At 38.4% G+C, this 14,090-nt stretch overlaps 3 protein-coding genes across 3 annotated transcripts in view; 2 read left to right on the forward strand and 1 right to left on the reverse strand.

The window, feature by feature from the left end:
- LOC6562814 overlaps window positions 1–10,532 on the reverse strand; it is a 33,261-nt gene extending 22,729 nt beyond the window's left edge. Inside the window, exons 1-2 of the mRNA XM_001988238.3 lie at window positions 10,390–10,532; window positions 1,303–1,458 (exon numbers count right to left, since the gene is read on the reverse strand). Coding sequence (XP_001988274.2) covers window positions 1,303–1,366 — 64 coding nt within the window. The 5' untranslated portion in view covers window positions 1,367–1,458; window positions 10,390–10,532. The remainder of the gene's footprint in view (window positions 1–1,302; window positions 1,459–10,389) is intronic.
- The window catches only part of LOC6561727, a 147,668-nt gene that overhangs the window by 100,168 nt on the left and 33,410 nt on the right, over window positions 1–14,090 (forward strand). Inside the window, exons 7-8 of the mRNA XM_032736395.2 lie at window positions 6,561–6,788; window positions 7,810–7,949. Coding sequence (XP_032592286.1) covers window positions 6,561–6,788; window positions 7,810–7,949 — 368 coding nt within the window. The remainder of the gene's footprint in view (window positions 1–6,560; window positions 6,789–7,809; window positions 7,950–14,090) is intronic.
- Window positions 12,395–13,762, forward strand: LOC6562628 (heat shock protein 22). The gene has a single exon (XM_001988236.2). The coding sequence runs from the start codon at window positions 12,658–12,660 to the stop codon at window positions 13,330–13,332; it is 675 nt and encodes a 224-aa protein (XP_001988272.1). The 5' UTR covers window positions 12,395–12,657; the 3' UTR covers window positions 13,333–13,762.

Below are 14,090 nucleotides of genomic sequence, written 5' to 3' on the forward strand. Positions count from 1 at the left end.
TACTTTTATATGAGACTTTCGTATTTAAATAAATATTTGATTAATAATCGAAAGAAACAGGCCAACAAATGCTCCACATATCACCAAATCGAACCAGATAAACTGACATATTTTTGTTGATTTTTCTGTTTCATAAATAATGGTTCTTGATAGGTTTTTATTGTTGGCATTTTTGTGTTTGATTATGATAAATTAACATGATGTGCCAGCTGCCCTAATGACACTTGATTGTTAAAGTTGTTATGACAGAGAATTTATTGTTTTGAGCGTGTTTCGTATGGAATTTTAATTGCTGTGACAAGACGAATAAATAAATAGATAGATGGGCAAAATGAAAAATAAAAATCGAAGGATATAAATAATCTATCAACTGGCTCTTTGGCTCTTAAATATTTATTTTCCTTTAATTGACTTAATCAATTCTCAACTCAAGTGCATTTTCTTCAACTCAATTAAATTTCGTACGTTTCATGTATCAAAGGGAATTGTGTTGAGCAACTTCTTCAAATTGCGCATTTTGTAGGTGTTGTTACGGTGCAAATTAAACTCAAAGTAACGCAATCCCATTCCCTAATAGCCTGGCAATAAAAAAAAAAGAAAAGAATATGAACTTGATGTGCTTATATACAGCCAACAAATTTGATTAAGTTTCACAGCGTTTGCTTTGAACATGACCGCTTTGCCACACTCATTCTCAGACTCAAACCGAGGAGGGGCACTTCCTCGCCAGCTAAACTTTAGCTGCTCATTTGCCTGGGAACTTGATGTTTACACATCCTGGCTGTGAGTAAATAAACATGCCGCAGCTTCATGTGGCGCCTCCATTCCACATGCTAACATTTAACCCCACTCATTCTGGCTAATTAAAATTTAATATTCAATTTTTAGACAGCAAAATGTTGGCGTGTAAACCTCTTTAAAGGGACGACCAAAAAAAGGAAATATCACGTATGTGTGTATCTGTGTGTGTGTGTTGGTGTACATAGGTGTGTGTGTGTTGTGTGTTGTGGGCAACATTCGAGGCATGCTTTTAGGCGCTGTTAGAGCAGTTTTACACTTTTACGATGTCATAAAATAATTAATAACGCCACTAAACAACATAATTACGCGCCTAAGCACCACCACATGAAGAGGCAAAGGTACATGGTCGGAGGGTAAAGGGGACTGGGTGTTGGACATAATCTGCACTAGTAGGCATGGAATATTGTGCAGCTTGTTGGACGAGAGCGGTAAACAAATTTGTAACTTTCTATTTAATTAGCTCTCAGCGCTTATTCAATTTCTCGCGCTTTGCTCACTTACCGTAAATCAACTCCCGTTCAAAATTCGCCGTTGGCACGACGATTAGGAAGACAACCCCCGGCATTTTCGGGATGATATGCTCCTCGTTCCGTGCCTCTTTAGCTGCTGCTGCTGCTGACTCTCCTCGGCTCCTTTAAGTCGTGGCAAGCAACGAAACTGGGAATGGCAAGAAGTAACATAGACAAGTGGCCATTTTAGTTTACAAATTGTGTGCTTTAGCTCGGAAAAGGTGGTAATACACAGATAAAGAGAGCGAGAGAGAGAAAATATATGTGTGTGTGTGTGTGTGTGTGTGTGTGTAACTGGATAGCATTAACATAAAAGCCGGCTTTTTAGATACGACGCCTAAATGTAGTCTGCTGCACAAAAACTTGGCAAGCTCCGAAAACAGCCAAATTGTCAAAATCAAAATGCAAGCAGATTTCTTATGAAAGAGGGTTAGTCATAGAGTTGCTTTGTCGAATAAATCGTCTACAAATTCATTTTGGCTCTTGAGATTTTTACATTTTATAGTCACCATTAAGTTTCATTTCCATTATCATTCGAACTTTAAGTTTTAAATATTTGCATTTATGTCTGGCATTTCACAGTGCTCTAATTATATCACACTTTAAAAGCGACTGACTTTGGATTTTGCAAAGAAATTACATGCTCCGGAAACAAGAAGAAAATTTCAGCTTGACTAATTAAAGGGCCCTCGGGAAAGTTGGTCTGCGTTGACGGCTCTAAACTTTTAACTTTCTGCAGTAAAGCCCTATTAGATGGCAAGTTTGCAGCAAGGTAATGACCAAAAAAAAATCGTCAGTTGCAAGAACCAAAACAAAGTTGGCTTCAAATGTCTTGAATTACGCTTTGTAGTTCTTGACTGTATTTTGTTACAGACATTGCCAACTTGCATAAAAATGCCAACATTACTGTTGCACTCTTTTCAGCTGTAGCTTAATTTAAATAAGCTACACTGTTTAATTATACATTTTACACTTTTCTTGTCTTAATTATTTCGTTTGGGATATTTCCATTGCAAATATTCCTTTATCATAAAATATGCTGCTGTTGCTAAGCACACACACACACACACACACACGTTAATCTCATGGCAACTGATTTTCCCAACCACCAGAGTGCTCTCACCACTCTCTTGAATGTTGAAATTAAAACACCATTAGCACCGAGTTGAGATGGAAGAGATACGAATGAAGGCAGCTGGCAAGAAGTTCGTATTCAAGCTGTGTCCCAGTCTAGGGTTAAAGACATAAGCTGTTTGTCTGCAGGATGCATACAAAACCAGATAAGTAACTGAACTGTGATAGATTCAACGCCTAGACCAGTAAAAGCTCTAAGGTGACTTTAATTCGCAACATAATCCCTTAAAGAAAATTTGAATTTTAAATATCTTAAGCTCTATTATCATATTGTAATAATTAAATTAGATTTAAATGATTTTATATCATACAAATGTTACCGATAAACTAATAAACCGATAAAGATCGTCAATACATATATAAATATATGTATATGTTATTTGTCAAGTTTAAAAATCATATTTAAAATACAAATAAAAAAAATTTTTTTTTTTTACGGTTTTTGCTGCTTAAATCTTAATTTTAATAAAATACTCCATTTTATGTTGAGTTATTAAATAAATCATAGTACGCAATATCAAAAATAACTCAAAGCAAGACCTATTTAAAGCTGATTGTCATTTTAAATTGAAAGCACCAGCTAAATAACAGCATCCGGTAACTTTGCCAGCCGCTGTTGAAAGATTTGAGCGAACAATGTGCTTATGTTGGTTTCCGTGCTTTTACTTGAAACATTTTTCCCAACAGGCGCAAACAAACATTCTGCCCGTATGACAGCAGAGGAGCCCAACAGGATCAGTCTGCTCCCTCGATTCCCCTACCAAACCCGTTGCACAGCAGGCTCTTGCGAACTTTCAGCGCCACTTTTCAGCACATTGACTGTTGCACATTTTTTTCCCAGCCCTTGCAATTTTCGCTTATTTATTATAAAACAATATTTATAAAAAAAAAATAACGTGGAAAGCGGACAGCGCAAACGGGAAATTCTTTTATATTAACCGAAAATATTTATTTTCTTACCCATTGTTTTGGTGTTTTCATTTCGGCTTTTCTTTCTATACACTGAAACTGTTCAAAATGGTTATAAGGATTATAATGAAGTTGTGCAACCGTATGCAACGGGCAGAAGTAAGCATCTCCAGGATCGACTGTCAAGTCGATATAGTCATGCTCGCCGGTCTGTCTGTATGAACAAACGGATCTCAGCGATTATGAGAACTAGAGACTTCAAATTTGTAATATAAGTGCTCAAATGCAGATTTATTTATTTATATCGATAACATAATCAGTTTCAGAGACACAGCTGAAATCGATAACCGATTGCAATAAAGCCCTAGATTTTTAAGAAATATCGTTCTAATCGAATATGAAAATACTTTGAGATATCAAGATCAGTTAAGAAATACGGATATTCTTATTTTCCAAATAAAAATACAAGCAGTGTTTTGGTTTAAGTATCCAAGCTTATGCTGAGGGTATCCCCTCGTCGAGCTCTATCGACTGGAGCCATCTTATTTCTTTTTTTTCGCACTTTTTGATTAATTCCGTAACTATATATTTACGTAAAGTGAAGTTCCACTGCGTCGACAACGTTGATGGCCGCAGCTGAAGGAAATACTCAGAAACGTTTCGGGCTTTACTTAACACTTGAGTGTTGCCATTCCTTCTTTTTTTTTTTTTTTGTTTGTTAACAGTATTGTTGATATTTGTGCACTGTCGAACAATGGGGCATAGTGTGTAGCTAATTTGATCATGTAGCCCGCTAAGGCTGAGCGAAAGTTGAGCACTAATTAGAGCAACAAAATTGCATTAGTTTTGCACTTGTGCGATATAATTACAAAGTGCACAACAACAAAAAAGCAATAATAATAATAATAATAATAATAAATAATTAAAAGCTAGCGTAAAGTACAATTCAAGTGAAGCAGGGGCATGCTGGGCACGTTTTGAAGGCGTGAACTTAAATATTGTAATAACTACCAATAAACGGCTAATTGCCGCCACGTCCTTCATAGTTTAAGTTTCTCCATTTCCACTTCCTCCCCTCCCCATCACCGTCTCTGCCCCTATCGGCTGACTGTGCAGCAGTTTCGAAGTCAACTTCTTAAAACGTTCCGAAAGGCAATTTTACTCATGTTGTCAGCTTTGATTTCATGGCTTGCCTCCTGCTGCAGTGTCTTAAAGATATTTCTCTTTCTGCTGCCACATTTTGAAATGCCTTAATGTTGTGTTAATTAAAAGTGCTAATTGCTAACTTTCGCAGTGTAGCATGTGTGCTTTTGTATGTGTGGTTGCGCCTTAGAGCTACAACAGTTTAGAGCACATGCAGCTCATACATTGTGTCATAATACTTGAAGCAGTTGCATTGTTGCCAGTTGCCAGTTGTCTGCTGTCTGTTCATAACATTTTCAAGTACACATATATTTATATAAGACAAGAGAAATGGATATTGCTCTACTGGAAGATTCACTAGACTCAGATTTATACTTCAACCTCCTCACATAAAATAAGATGAAGCAAGCCTTAAAATTATATTTTATTAAGTAATATTAAAAATATATTTATAGTCGGCTACTAATGCCTATGCATATTTTTTAAACGGCTTTCAAAGTAACTCTTTTCTAAATTAGCATTTAGTTCTGGCGCATTAAATTTGTTATTTGAGGACCACCAAATGGATTACGATGAACATTATCATAATTTAAAGCTTAATGTAAAAATAGCTAAAACGTCAGTCGAGTTTTACCTTGTAGACGAAAGTATTTTTGGTTGTTTCTTTTGCATTTTCTTTTCCCATCACATTTTTCTTCATTTTTAGGTAGGTTTTTCATGCAACATTTTCACATTTTACCCAGTGAAAAGGTCTCAAATTGCATTTGTGCTGGCTTTGGCTTTTTGGTCGTCCGCTTTATGCTGCTCTGGTGGCAAATGAAGCGTTGCCATATTGGCCTTAACTTGCCCAGTTAATAGTAATTCTAGTGACAGTTACCAGCTTACAACGAACGTGTGCAACCACAACTCTTATCCCATACTTGTGCCTGCAAATATTTGGAAAATTTTTATACGTACGTCGCGGTTGCCTCGAAAAAAATAGGTTTCGTTGACTCCAAAGGCCTGCACCATGAACAGCAGATAGCTCAATAATATTAATATTTAAGTAGACAGTTGCGGTCCTGTGGTCCTGTTGCCCTGCCACACACTTCACAAGTTTGTAAAAACTTTTGGCCAGAGCAATGACCCTCGGAACGGAACCAACGACCAGTCGGAGCAAAAGACTTTAACATAATGCATAATCATTTGAATAGGTATAGGGCAGACACTGCCGCAGCACAATGGACCCACACTGGCCCCACAATCTTACACACGGTGTTGCATCGATGAAAAAAATGAAGAAAACTTTCGTTAAGCAAAAGTAAAATTGCATTTCATAGCCAATTTCAACGGGCAAAAGAAAAACTTTCCACTTTATGTTGTCTAGATAAGCAAAGAGCCAATGAATAAGTACGTGAAATGCACTTCATGTGCTTCCAAGTGTAGAAGACCACCTTTGGGGTTTTTAAATATATTATACTCTACCAGCCAGTAAAATGATGAATGATTATTCAAGTTTCAATTGAAATTAATTGTGATATTGCAACACATTTCTGAATATTTACCTTTCAAACTTATGTTTAAGGTTTTAAAGCTATAGAAAAAGGTAGCATTGAAGGACTTTTCGGCTCTTATAAACTTTAAATTGAGCATCTGCCTCAAAAACTCAAACTCGAAGTCGAAGAATCTTCGTTTCAAGTTTTTTCTTAGCTCACATATTGTACGGCAGCAACTTTTTACCTTTTGCCGTTTATCACTATGTTTTTTATGAGTGTGCGCAATACTCAATAGTGCCATTTACTTGAATATATTATCATTAATTTCGAAAGATAAAAATAAACTTGTGAGCTGGCTGCAAAAATAAACCAAACCATAACCCTAAAACATTGGGCTTCATGTTTGGGTAAGAAGCACAGCTAGTTGGGCAATAAAAATCAATGCCATTGGCTCAGAAATCGAAATGCTGTCAATTGGCCATAATGGCCTGCTGAGTGTGTTTTGTGTTTTTCGAAACATATCAATAAATCAACAGAATTTATTATAACTTTAATTAAGTATAATTTATATTCAATCATTCATTTGCAGTTGACACGCGTCTTACGCAACTTCAATATAACAAAAATAAGCGATCTGGAATTAATTTCCAATACCACCGATCGCTTGGATATAACATTTCATTTCTTTGGCATCAAAGGCGATTCGCAGCGCATTCGGGAGGCCATCACTCGAATGGTGGAACGTGGACGTATTGGAAACTTTACACTTGTCTCAAATTTTCATCATTTTGACGAGAACCCACCGCTAAATATGTTGGTGAGTACTAGTATTTGAAGAGTGGGAATTTAATGCCATAAAATTATAAAAAACTATATAATATAATAATATATAAAAGCCTGAAAGCATATTGTTCAAACTATCAAATACATTTTAAAGATTCCTTTAAGAAAGCTTAATGTAATCAAAATAACCAAATACAAACTAAGGAGCTCTTTCTTTATTATCCATTTAATATAAGCAATTTTACGAGCTGCCTTGTGCTTAATACAAACTATTACATTATATATCCTCATTCAGGGCAAAACTGGCTCCATTTCCAACTCAGAGTCTGCATATGCAATTGTTTTTGTATCCACTTCACGAAATGCCATTAAATTAACACTTTGACACCTTTGAAATGTATAAATGAATTATGCAGTCCATGCTCAATCAATCAATTGAATCATCCCATTATTGATTTTTGCTCCTCATTGTATTTATTGAAAATAAAAATATATCTGTCTAGAACTGCGAACATTTCATAAATGAAGGTGTCTCCGCGTTTTTATTTCCATTATAAATTAAACATGGTTATATTTATTGTTGCCGCTCAAGTGTGGCAATAAGAACAATAAAAATAATTATATGCAATAACAAGAGGAACAACCACAACTACAACAAATGAATGTGCAAGTGGAATGTCCAATGCAAAAAATAAATATTTACATAAACATGTCAACAATGCGTAATTTTCCACTTGCCACTTGCCACTAGCCACTTGGCCGGCAAACAGTGAAAATAATTATTTATTAATTGTGGCAAGCGAATGAACAATTGGCCCCATCAGGCGGCCATCAGGGCGCCTGACCGCCACTGCCTGCAATTAGGTTGCATTAACATAACCGACAACCCGGAAACCTCAAGGGCGCTGCCAAACGACACAGCACTGCATTTGTGTCGCTTGACAGGCGCCGTGGGACCGGAACAGTAAAATAACCCTCCGCCTTCAATGCGTCCGTCTAATTAGTGAATGTATTGTGGTCTGACTGAAACTGTGTGTGGTTCGCTTTCGTTGCAGGACCTGAGCGTCAATCAACCGCATGCAGCGGTACGCGAGGACAGCGAATTCATCATATCCTGCACCGCCCAGGGCTCATCACGCATGCAGTTCCAGTGGTTCAAAGATGGCGCCGCTGTAAACGCCACCAAGGCAACGAGGTAAGTTCAATCTTGAGTTAAAACCCTGCCCTAGCCGGAAGCAACTGTGGCTCAGTCACAGCTGCCTATCACAGTTGACCATTCAAATAGAAAACTACAAGAATAAAACAAATACTGCTCCTCAATAGAGTGGAATTTTAATTCGAATGCCCAACTGAAATATACCCTGTAGCTGCATTACGTGAAACTTCAAAAAATTATGTTTTCTTCGCGTGTGCAGCATATTCCAACTCATATTTAGCTTAGAAATAAAATAGAAAATGCTGGGTGAAAAAAAATAAAGTAAAATTGAAACTGTAATAACAGTCTGCGGAGAGGGTGGTTCGAATATATTTTTGATATGGTGGGGGATGCTTGGGGGTTTTCGCCAGCACAAGTGTTCAATTTGACTTTATGACTTTTACACATCAATAAACATGGCATAAAAAGCCCTGGCAAAATAAAAATGAAACGGCCAAAAAAAAGGATAAATAAGTCAGGGCACAGATAAAGATTTGTCAGCGAGGAGAAGCGTCGCAGCAGCTAGCCAGGTTCTGGACCATCCTAACCGCAGTCAGCCAAGGCGAATGATTGATCATAAACCCCCCGAATGAGAGGGCAGAACACATCTGTGTGGCATACACACAGTTGGTATACGACTTCTATACACAAACCCAAACGCTGCTTCCCCCACCTACATATATCCTTCTCTTTCTCACTGTATTTGTTATATAAAAAGCATATGACCGTAACTAACGAGGGGTTGTTACTTGGACGACTGCTCGACTATTGGGACAGCAACGAGCTTCCGCAGGCTTATGTTCAGCCGCATCTAACGGGCCAAAGAGCTCTGACAATTTGCTGGGGCAACATGGGCCACTCAAAGCTCGATGCTCATCTTTGTTGCACAAGAAATGCTCAAGCTAACATTAATTGGGGGTTCGAGGGGTAGAGAGCTGGCGCGTCAGGTGGAAGCACAAATGGATTAATGCAAGGTGCGAGTTGTGGTATTGGCAACAACAGTAAAAGTGCATATTTTCATGTTTAAAGAAAATAAGTTCCCACATTTCTGTTTTATTTTTGCCTAAAAATGTCTTAGAGTTTTAGTTGAGTGGAAAAAAAAAATAGAAGGACATACAACTATGACTATGACGATTATTACATACACATAGCTATACAGCCAAATTATAATTTCTAATTAGGAAAGAATGAAACTGATTCAGCGCCTTGCACTTCAGAAATTGACTTTTCGCAATTTTATCTGAATAGAATTTAAAAAAAAAAAACCCTTTTGGCATTTTTTGATTGGCAGATTTTTAATAGATTGATGCGAGTACCCCAAACTTTTGAATATCGTAGTAGTACATGGTATGCAGGGGATTACATGTGTTTTTTTTTTAGGTTTCTCACCATTCGACGAGTGAAACGCATTGATGTGTAAATAATTGCTGCTGTGCAGAAAGCCACAAAAACACACATTCGCCGGCTGGGTGCAAAATATGTGTAAATATTTTAACTAAAGTCAAGTGAAGTCATTCATTTGGACATTTACTAACTTCGCATTACACAAGCGACTAAGCATTGGGTCACTTCACGTCCACATCCACATGCAGGTTCCTGTTCTCCTCGTTAGTGGTTGGCCTTTACTTTTGCGTACTAAAATAACCGGAAGTAATTGAATTTTTAATACTTGATTTCACTCGTGTGATGGTGCAGTTCACAGCTCACAGCTTTAAGCCTTACAGCCCCTCTCGCCACAGCATTATAAAATGGGTGATTTATTATCTCAGTTTCTCACAAGCAGCTACTTTGCATACACCTGATCAATGATACTCCAAATATGTAGCACATGCTTTAATCCTAGCTGTGAATAGCTAAAATGGCTGTAGGATAAGCCGTTAACTGCCAAATTTTGACCCAGTTAACAACGGTTCAATCGACAATACAGCTTCAGTTTCAGCTTGTGTGTGGGGTAATTAATGCAATTACTTTCCAATCACGTCGCTAACGCATCCCTGAGCTATCACAACTTAGCCAAGGCCGACACTTTAATTAACATGCATTACACCCCTCCCCATCCTATCGCCCCTTCTCTCTCCCTTCACACACACACACACTGAGTCTGGTCACATATGTATGTTGAATTATCTGAGGTAGACACCGTATGGGGTCATTAATTTTGCCTCTAATCGTCTTGGCCCTTAACTTGTGCGTCTCTCTGCAAGGCAATTTGGGAGAGAGGAAGGTGGGAAGAAAGCTTCCTTTTAGGTGGCACCCCATTGTTATTATAGCCGTTATTAGTTTTAACTTAGATATTTTGTGACATTTTATAAATAATTCGCAATCAAATGTATATCTTAAGAATAAACTGCTCAGCAGCAGTTGAATAATTGTATTAGTGAAATGAGATTAAAAATTGTAAGAGCAAAGTAATTGGTAATTAAATGCGTTTAACACTCACTTATTTAAGCCGTAATCGGATTGCTTTCACTTGTTATTGCACAAACTTCGACTTTGCTTGGTGTTCAATTGAATGGCCCCATAATACAATTTTCCTCCTTGTTGTTTTGCACTGAATATTAACTGAATCCGAGAATTTGTTTTCAATTGTGAATCGCTTTGTAAACCGCACCAAACTGAATGCGATTTGCAAAACCACTTGACTGGTAATCTTATCACAAACACATGTTAATTTCTCAAACACGTGCGGCAAAAATGAAAAAGGAAAGGAAATTTACCAAAACACATCGTCATTTGCATTTAGGCTTGAAAATTAACATATTCGAGATGATTTGCTTTGATGTTCTTCTACTTTGCTCCCTTCTTATTCATTTCAAGACCCAAGAAAGCAATTCGATCAAATATATCTACATAATTGAAACTGGAAGACAGCTGTGAATGCTGCATGATTTTATTAAAGTGTGAACCATTGCTTACATAGAAAAAATATTAAATTAAAGAGGTTAATGTAATGGTCTGACACTTCGTAAAAAATCTACTTCAGTATTTCTTTTGACTCGTTGCTTTTCACTCACTAAGCAGAGTTTGTTTTTTTTTTTTTTTTTGCGTAGGAAACACTTTTAATTAACTTTAAATAAATTTCATTATTATTGAAGCGCTTGCTGAAAGATCTTTTGTTTCAGAAAATACTTTGTAAGAAACCTGTCAGCGCCATTTCCAACTTCGGACTTCCTTCTTGTCACTTTGCAGCCAATCTATTTAAAATTTCTCCAGTTTCATTTAAGAACACAACACTCTGTCATTTTGTTGTGTCAAGCTGTAGTCACTTTTGGCTCGTTTGCTAAAAATTTGTCAAACTGTATAGCTAACAGCAGAAATTCAATTTCACCCGCCAAGCTGCAAGACTGTCTGACCCCCAGCATGACATAAGTAGCATAAAGTATATATATATAAATATGTATTTCGTTATTTTACAAATTGACTCAACCCGGGACCAGAAACAATATCAACAACAATGCAATGGCAAATGTCTTGACAACACCAGCGTTGTCTAGGACAATGCTATTCAATGTGTCGTTGTTTGTTGTACCCGAATCTGTTATACTTTCTTGTGTATGTCACATACAGGGTGTCCGAGTAATGAGAAATTTAGAATAATTAAAGGTCCTAATGGAATAACTCTGGAAAAACTCTTGCTCTGGTCAGCTGTAATGTTCCTTAAGATAATGACTCTCATTCCTGTCTCGTTAACCATAAATAAAATAAAGTCAAGCAAGATTATTTATACAGTTTTTGATCACCACTAATAAAATTTGCACAGTTTAAATATTTTGTTTTCACATGAAAAATTAATATTCATCTTAATAAATTTATATTTACATTTAAAAACTTTTTGATCACCACTGATAAAATTGCCTCAATTTCAATATTAAGAAAAGTTTGGCTTGACAAATTCATATTTTGCTTTAAAGTGCACCCTGTATTTGTTCCACATGAACATCCATGCGATGTATGTGTCAAATTCATTCTTATATGAGAGACGTGCTGAAAGGGGGTCACGATTTTCATTAGTTCCATTTGCCAGAGCTCTGCGTATACAGAGCTCTTGATTTCGCTCGCATTGAAGTCCGGCGACAATGCCACAATTAGTTGCATAAAGTCGTTGTCGTTGATGTTGCCGTTGCTGTTGCTTTTGCTGTTGCTGCTTCATAATGTTATTGGAGCATTATCGCATAACTGTTTGGCATGTCGGGTAACTTGTTTCCAGCTCATTGGCGCCTTTTTTGTTGGTATAAATAGCTGCAAGGGTTGCGCTTGACAGTACAAAAAAAAAATATATTGATCAAACAATTCGACTAAAGGGTCGCTCTACTTTTACTCCATTGTCGGGCGGTATTTATGCGTCCCTCGCTGGAAGAGGGAAGTGGGGAGAGACCTCTGGAGGAGTCTTGCAATATTTATGCGAGGCACTGGAATGATTTCACAAACGACTTGGCGCAGTTGCTGCCTGGCGCATGCCAGAATCGAATCGAATTCGTCTTGAATAACTTTGCATACATTCACTCGACGTGTGGGTCTGTGCAGTGAGTTAAGTTAGCCAGGGCTAGTTAGTTAGTTAGTAAGAGTCGAGCAGGGTGGAAGACAGCCGAGGACAACGGTTTTTTTGGCGCACCTAGCCAAAAAGCAACGCGTTTGCTCCGTGTGCAACGAATCACATCGCACATCATCACCATACAGCAGGACACAACAACGAATTGAAACCACAACCATGCCCATTCACTGGGACTGGGACTGGGAGCACGAGCACGAGCACGGCCACGGTGGTGCACATTATCACTTTCCGCCTGGCAGGCACTGGTCGGCGGGTGAGCCCAAATGCCGACAGCGTCGTTACTATCTCTCCCACGAGATGGACGTATGCGCCCGAGAGTTCCATCTGCGGGTGGACGACAGCGCCTGGTGCCATGGCTCCTGTCTGGTGGGCCGAGTCGTCATCGAGACGGGCTCAGAGCCCGATTCGCTGGGACGGGGCACTTTTAAGGTGGTGCTGGACGTGCATCACTTCCTGCTGGCCGAGCTGACGGTCAAGGCCAAGAACAGCGACACCATCTGCGTCGAGGGCAAGCAGTCAGACGAGCGGGCCAACCAGGGACAGTTGTGCATCACGCGCGAGTTTACGCGCTGCTATAAGCTGCCACGTCACTATGATGCAACACAGGCGCGTGCCACATTCTCGGCGGATGGCATACTGATGGTGACGGTGCCAGCACCACCCAAACTGGATGACGTTGAGCGTGTGGTGGAGATTGAGTCCACGGGCAACTATTTTGGCAGCATTGCGGATCCCAGTGCGGCCAAAGCCATTGAAGAAGCGGCAGCGGCCAACGCATCATCCCCAGATGGTGGCGAGGCACAGTCTGCTGGCACAGCGACGGACAAATGAAGCTGGCGACGTCTGGCGGTTGCGCGTGCCTGGCGTCCACTCTGCAAGTGGAAGAAGCGCCTCCTGCACAGCGTGTAGCCCGTCAGAGTCGGTCGTTCAGCTTGAAAGAAGCTAAAATGAAAACAAGTTGGAAGAGTACTCTACAATACTCTTATGTAGCAGACGCAGACAGCATTCGTGGCAAAGCCAATGCCTCACTCACCAAATCGTGCACCTTCAATGATGGAGTCGCAACTCTATCCCAGTAATTAGTCAAATTGTTCATTACTTTATTGTTAACACCTAGTGAAATTGTTATAAGCGTTATCAAATATGGCTACTAGAATCTTTAACTATAACAGCATTAACTTTAAGGTATTTTGTGTCTTTGCTCTTGGAATTTATTTAATACCAATAAAGGACTTTATCATAAGCACACCAAACTGTGCTCAAGTAATACTTACTTATCGGACAGAATAGTAAAGAGAACCCATATGTCGAATATTCGATATAGATGGAGTTGGTTTGCCCACAAAACACTATTTGGACATGTGTCTAATCCAATCCAATTTTAAATCCATATGCCAAAATATAGTTTGCAACACTGTCACTACTTCTTTGTCTCTTAAAGCTTATATAAAGGTCCAATATATATATTTTTACAAAATGTTTATTTATTTATGATTTATTGATTTTAATTTACTCTATTTAATATTTCGCTTTCAGCTTTAGGCTTTTATTCCCTTTCCAACAGACATTTTCCATTTTAGAGCGAACTT

This window comes from Drosophila grimshawi, unplaced genomic scaffold (genome assembly GCF_018153295.1).
Source record: "Drosophila grimshawi isolate 15287-2541.00 unplaced genomic scaffold, ASM1815329v1 contig_1377, whole genome shotgun sequence".
Classification (NCBI taxonomy): domain Eukaryota; kingdom Metazoa; phylum Arthropoda; class Insecta; order Diptera; family Drosophilidae; genus Drosophila; species Drosophila grimshawi.

What these genes read in the sequence shown, in the direction of transcription:
- LOC6562628 (XM_001988236.2), top strand. Translation starts at nt 12,658, where the DNA reads ATGCCCATTCACTGGGACTGGGACTGGGAGCACGAGCACGAGCACGGC.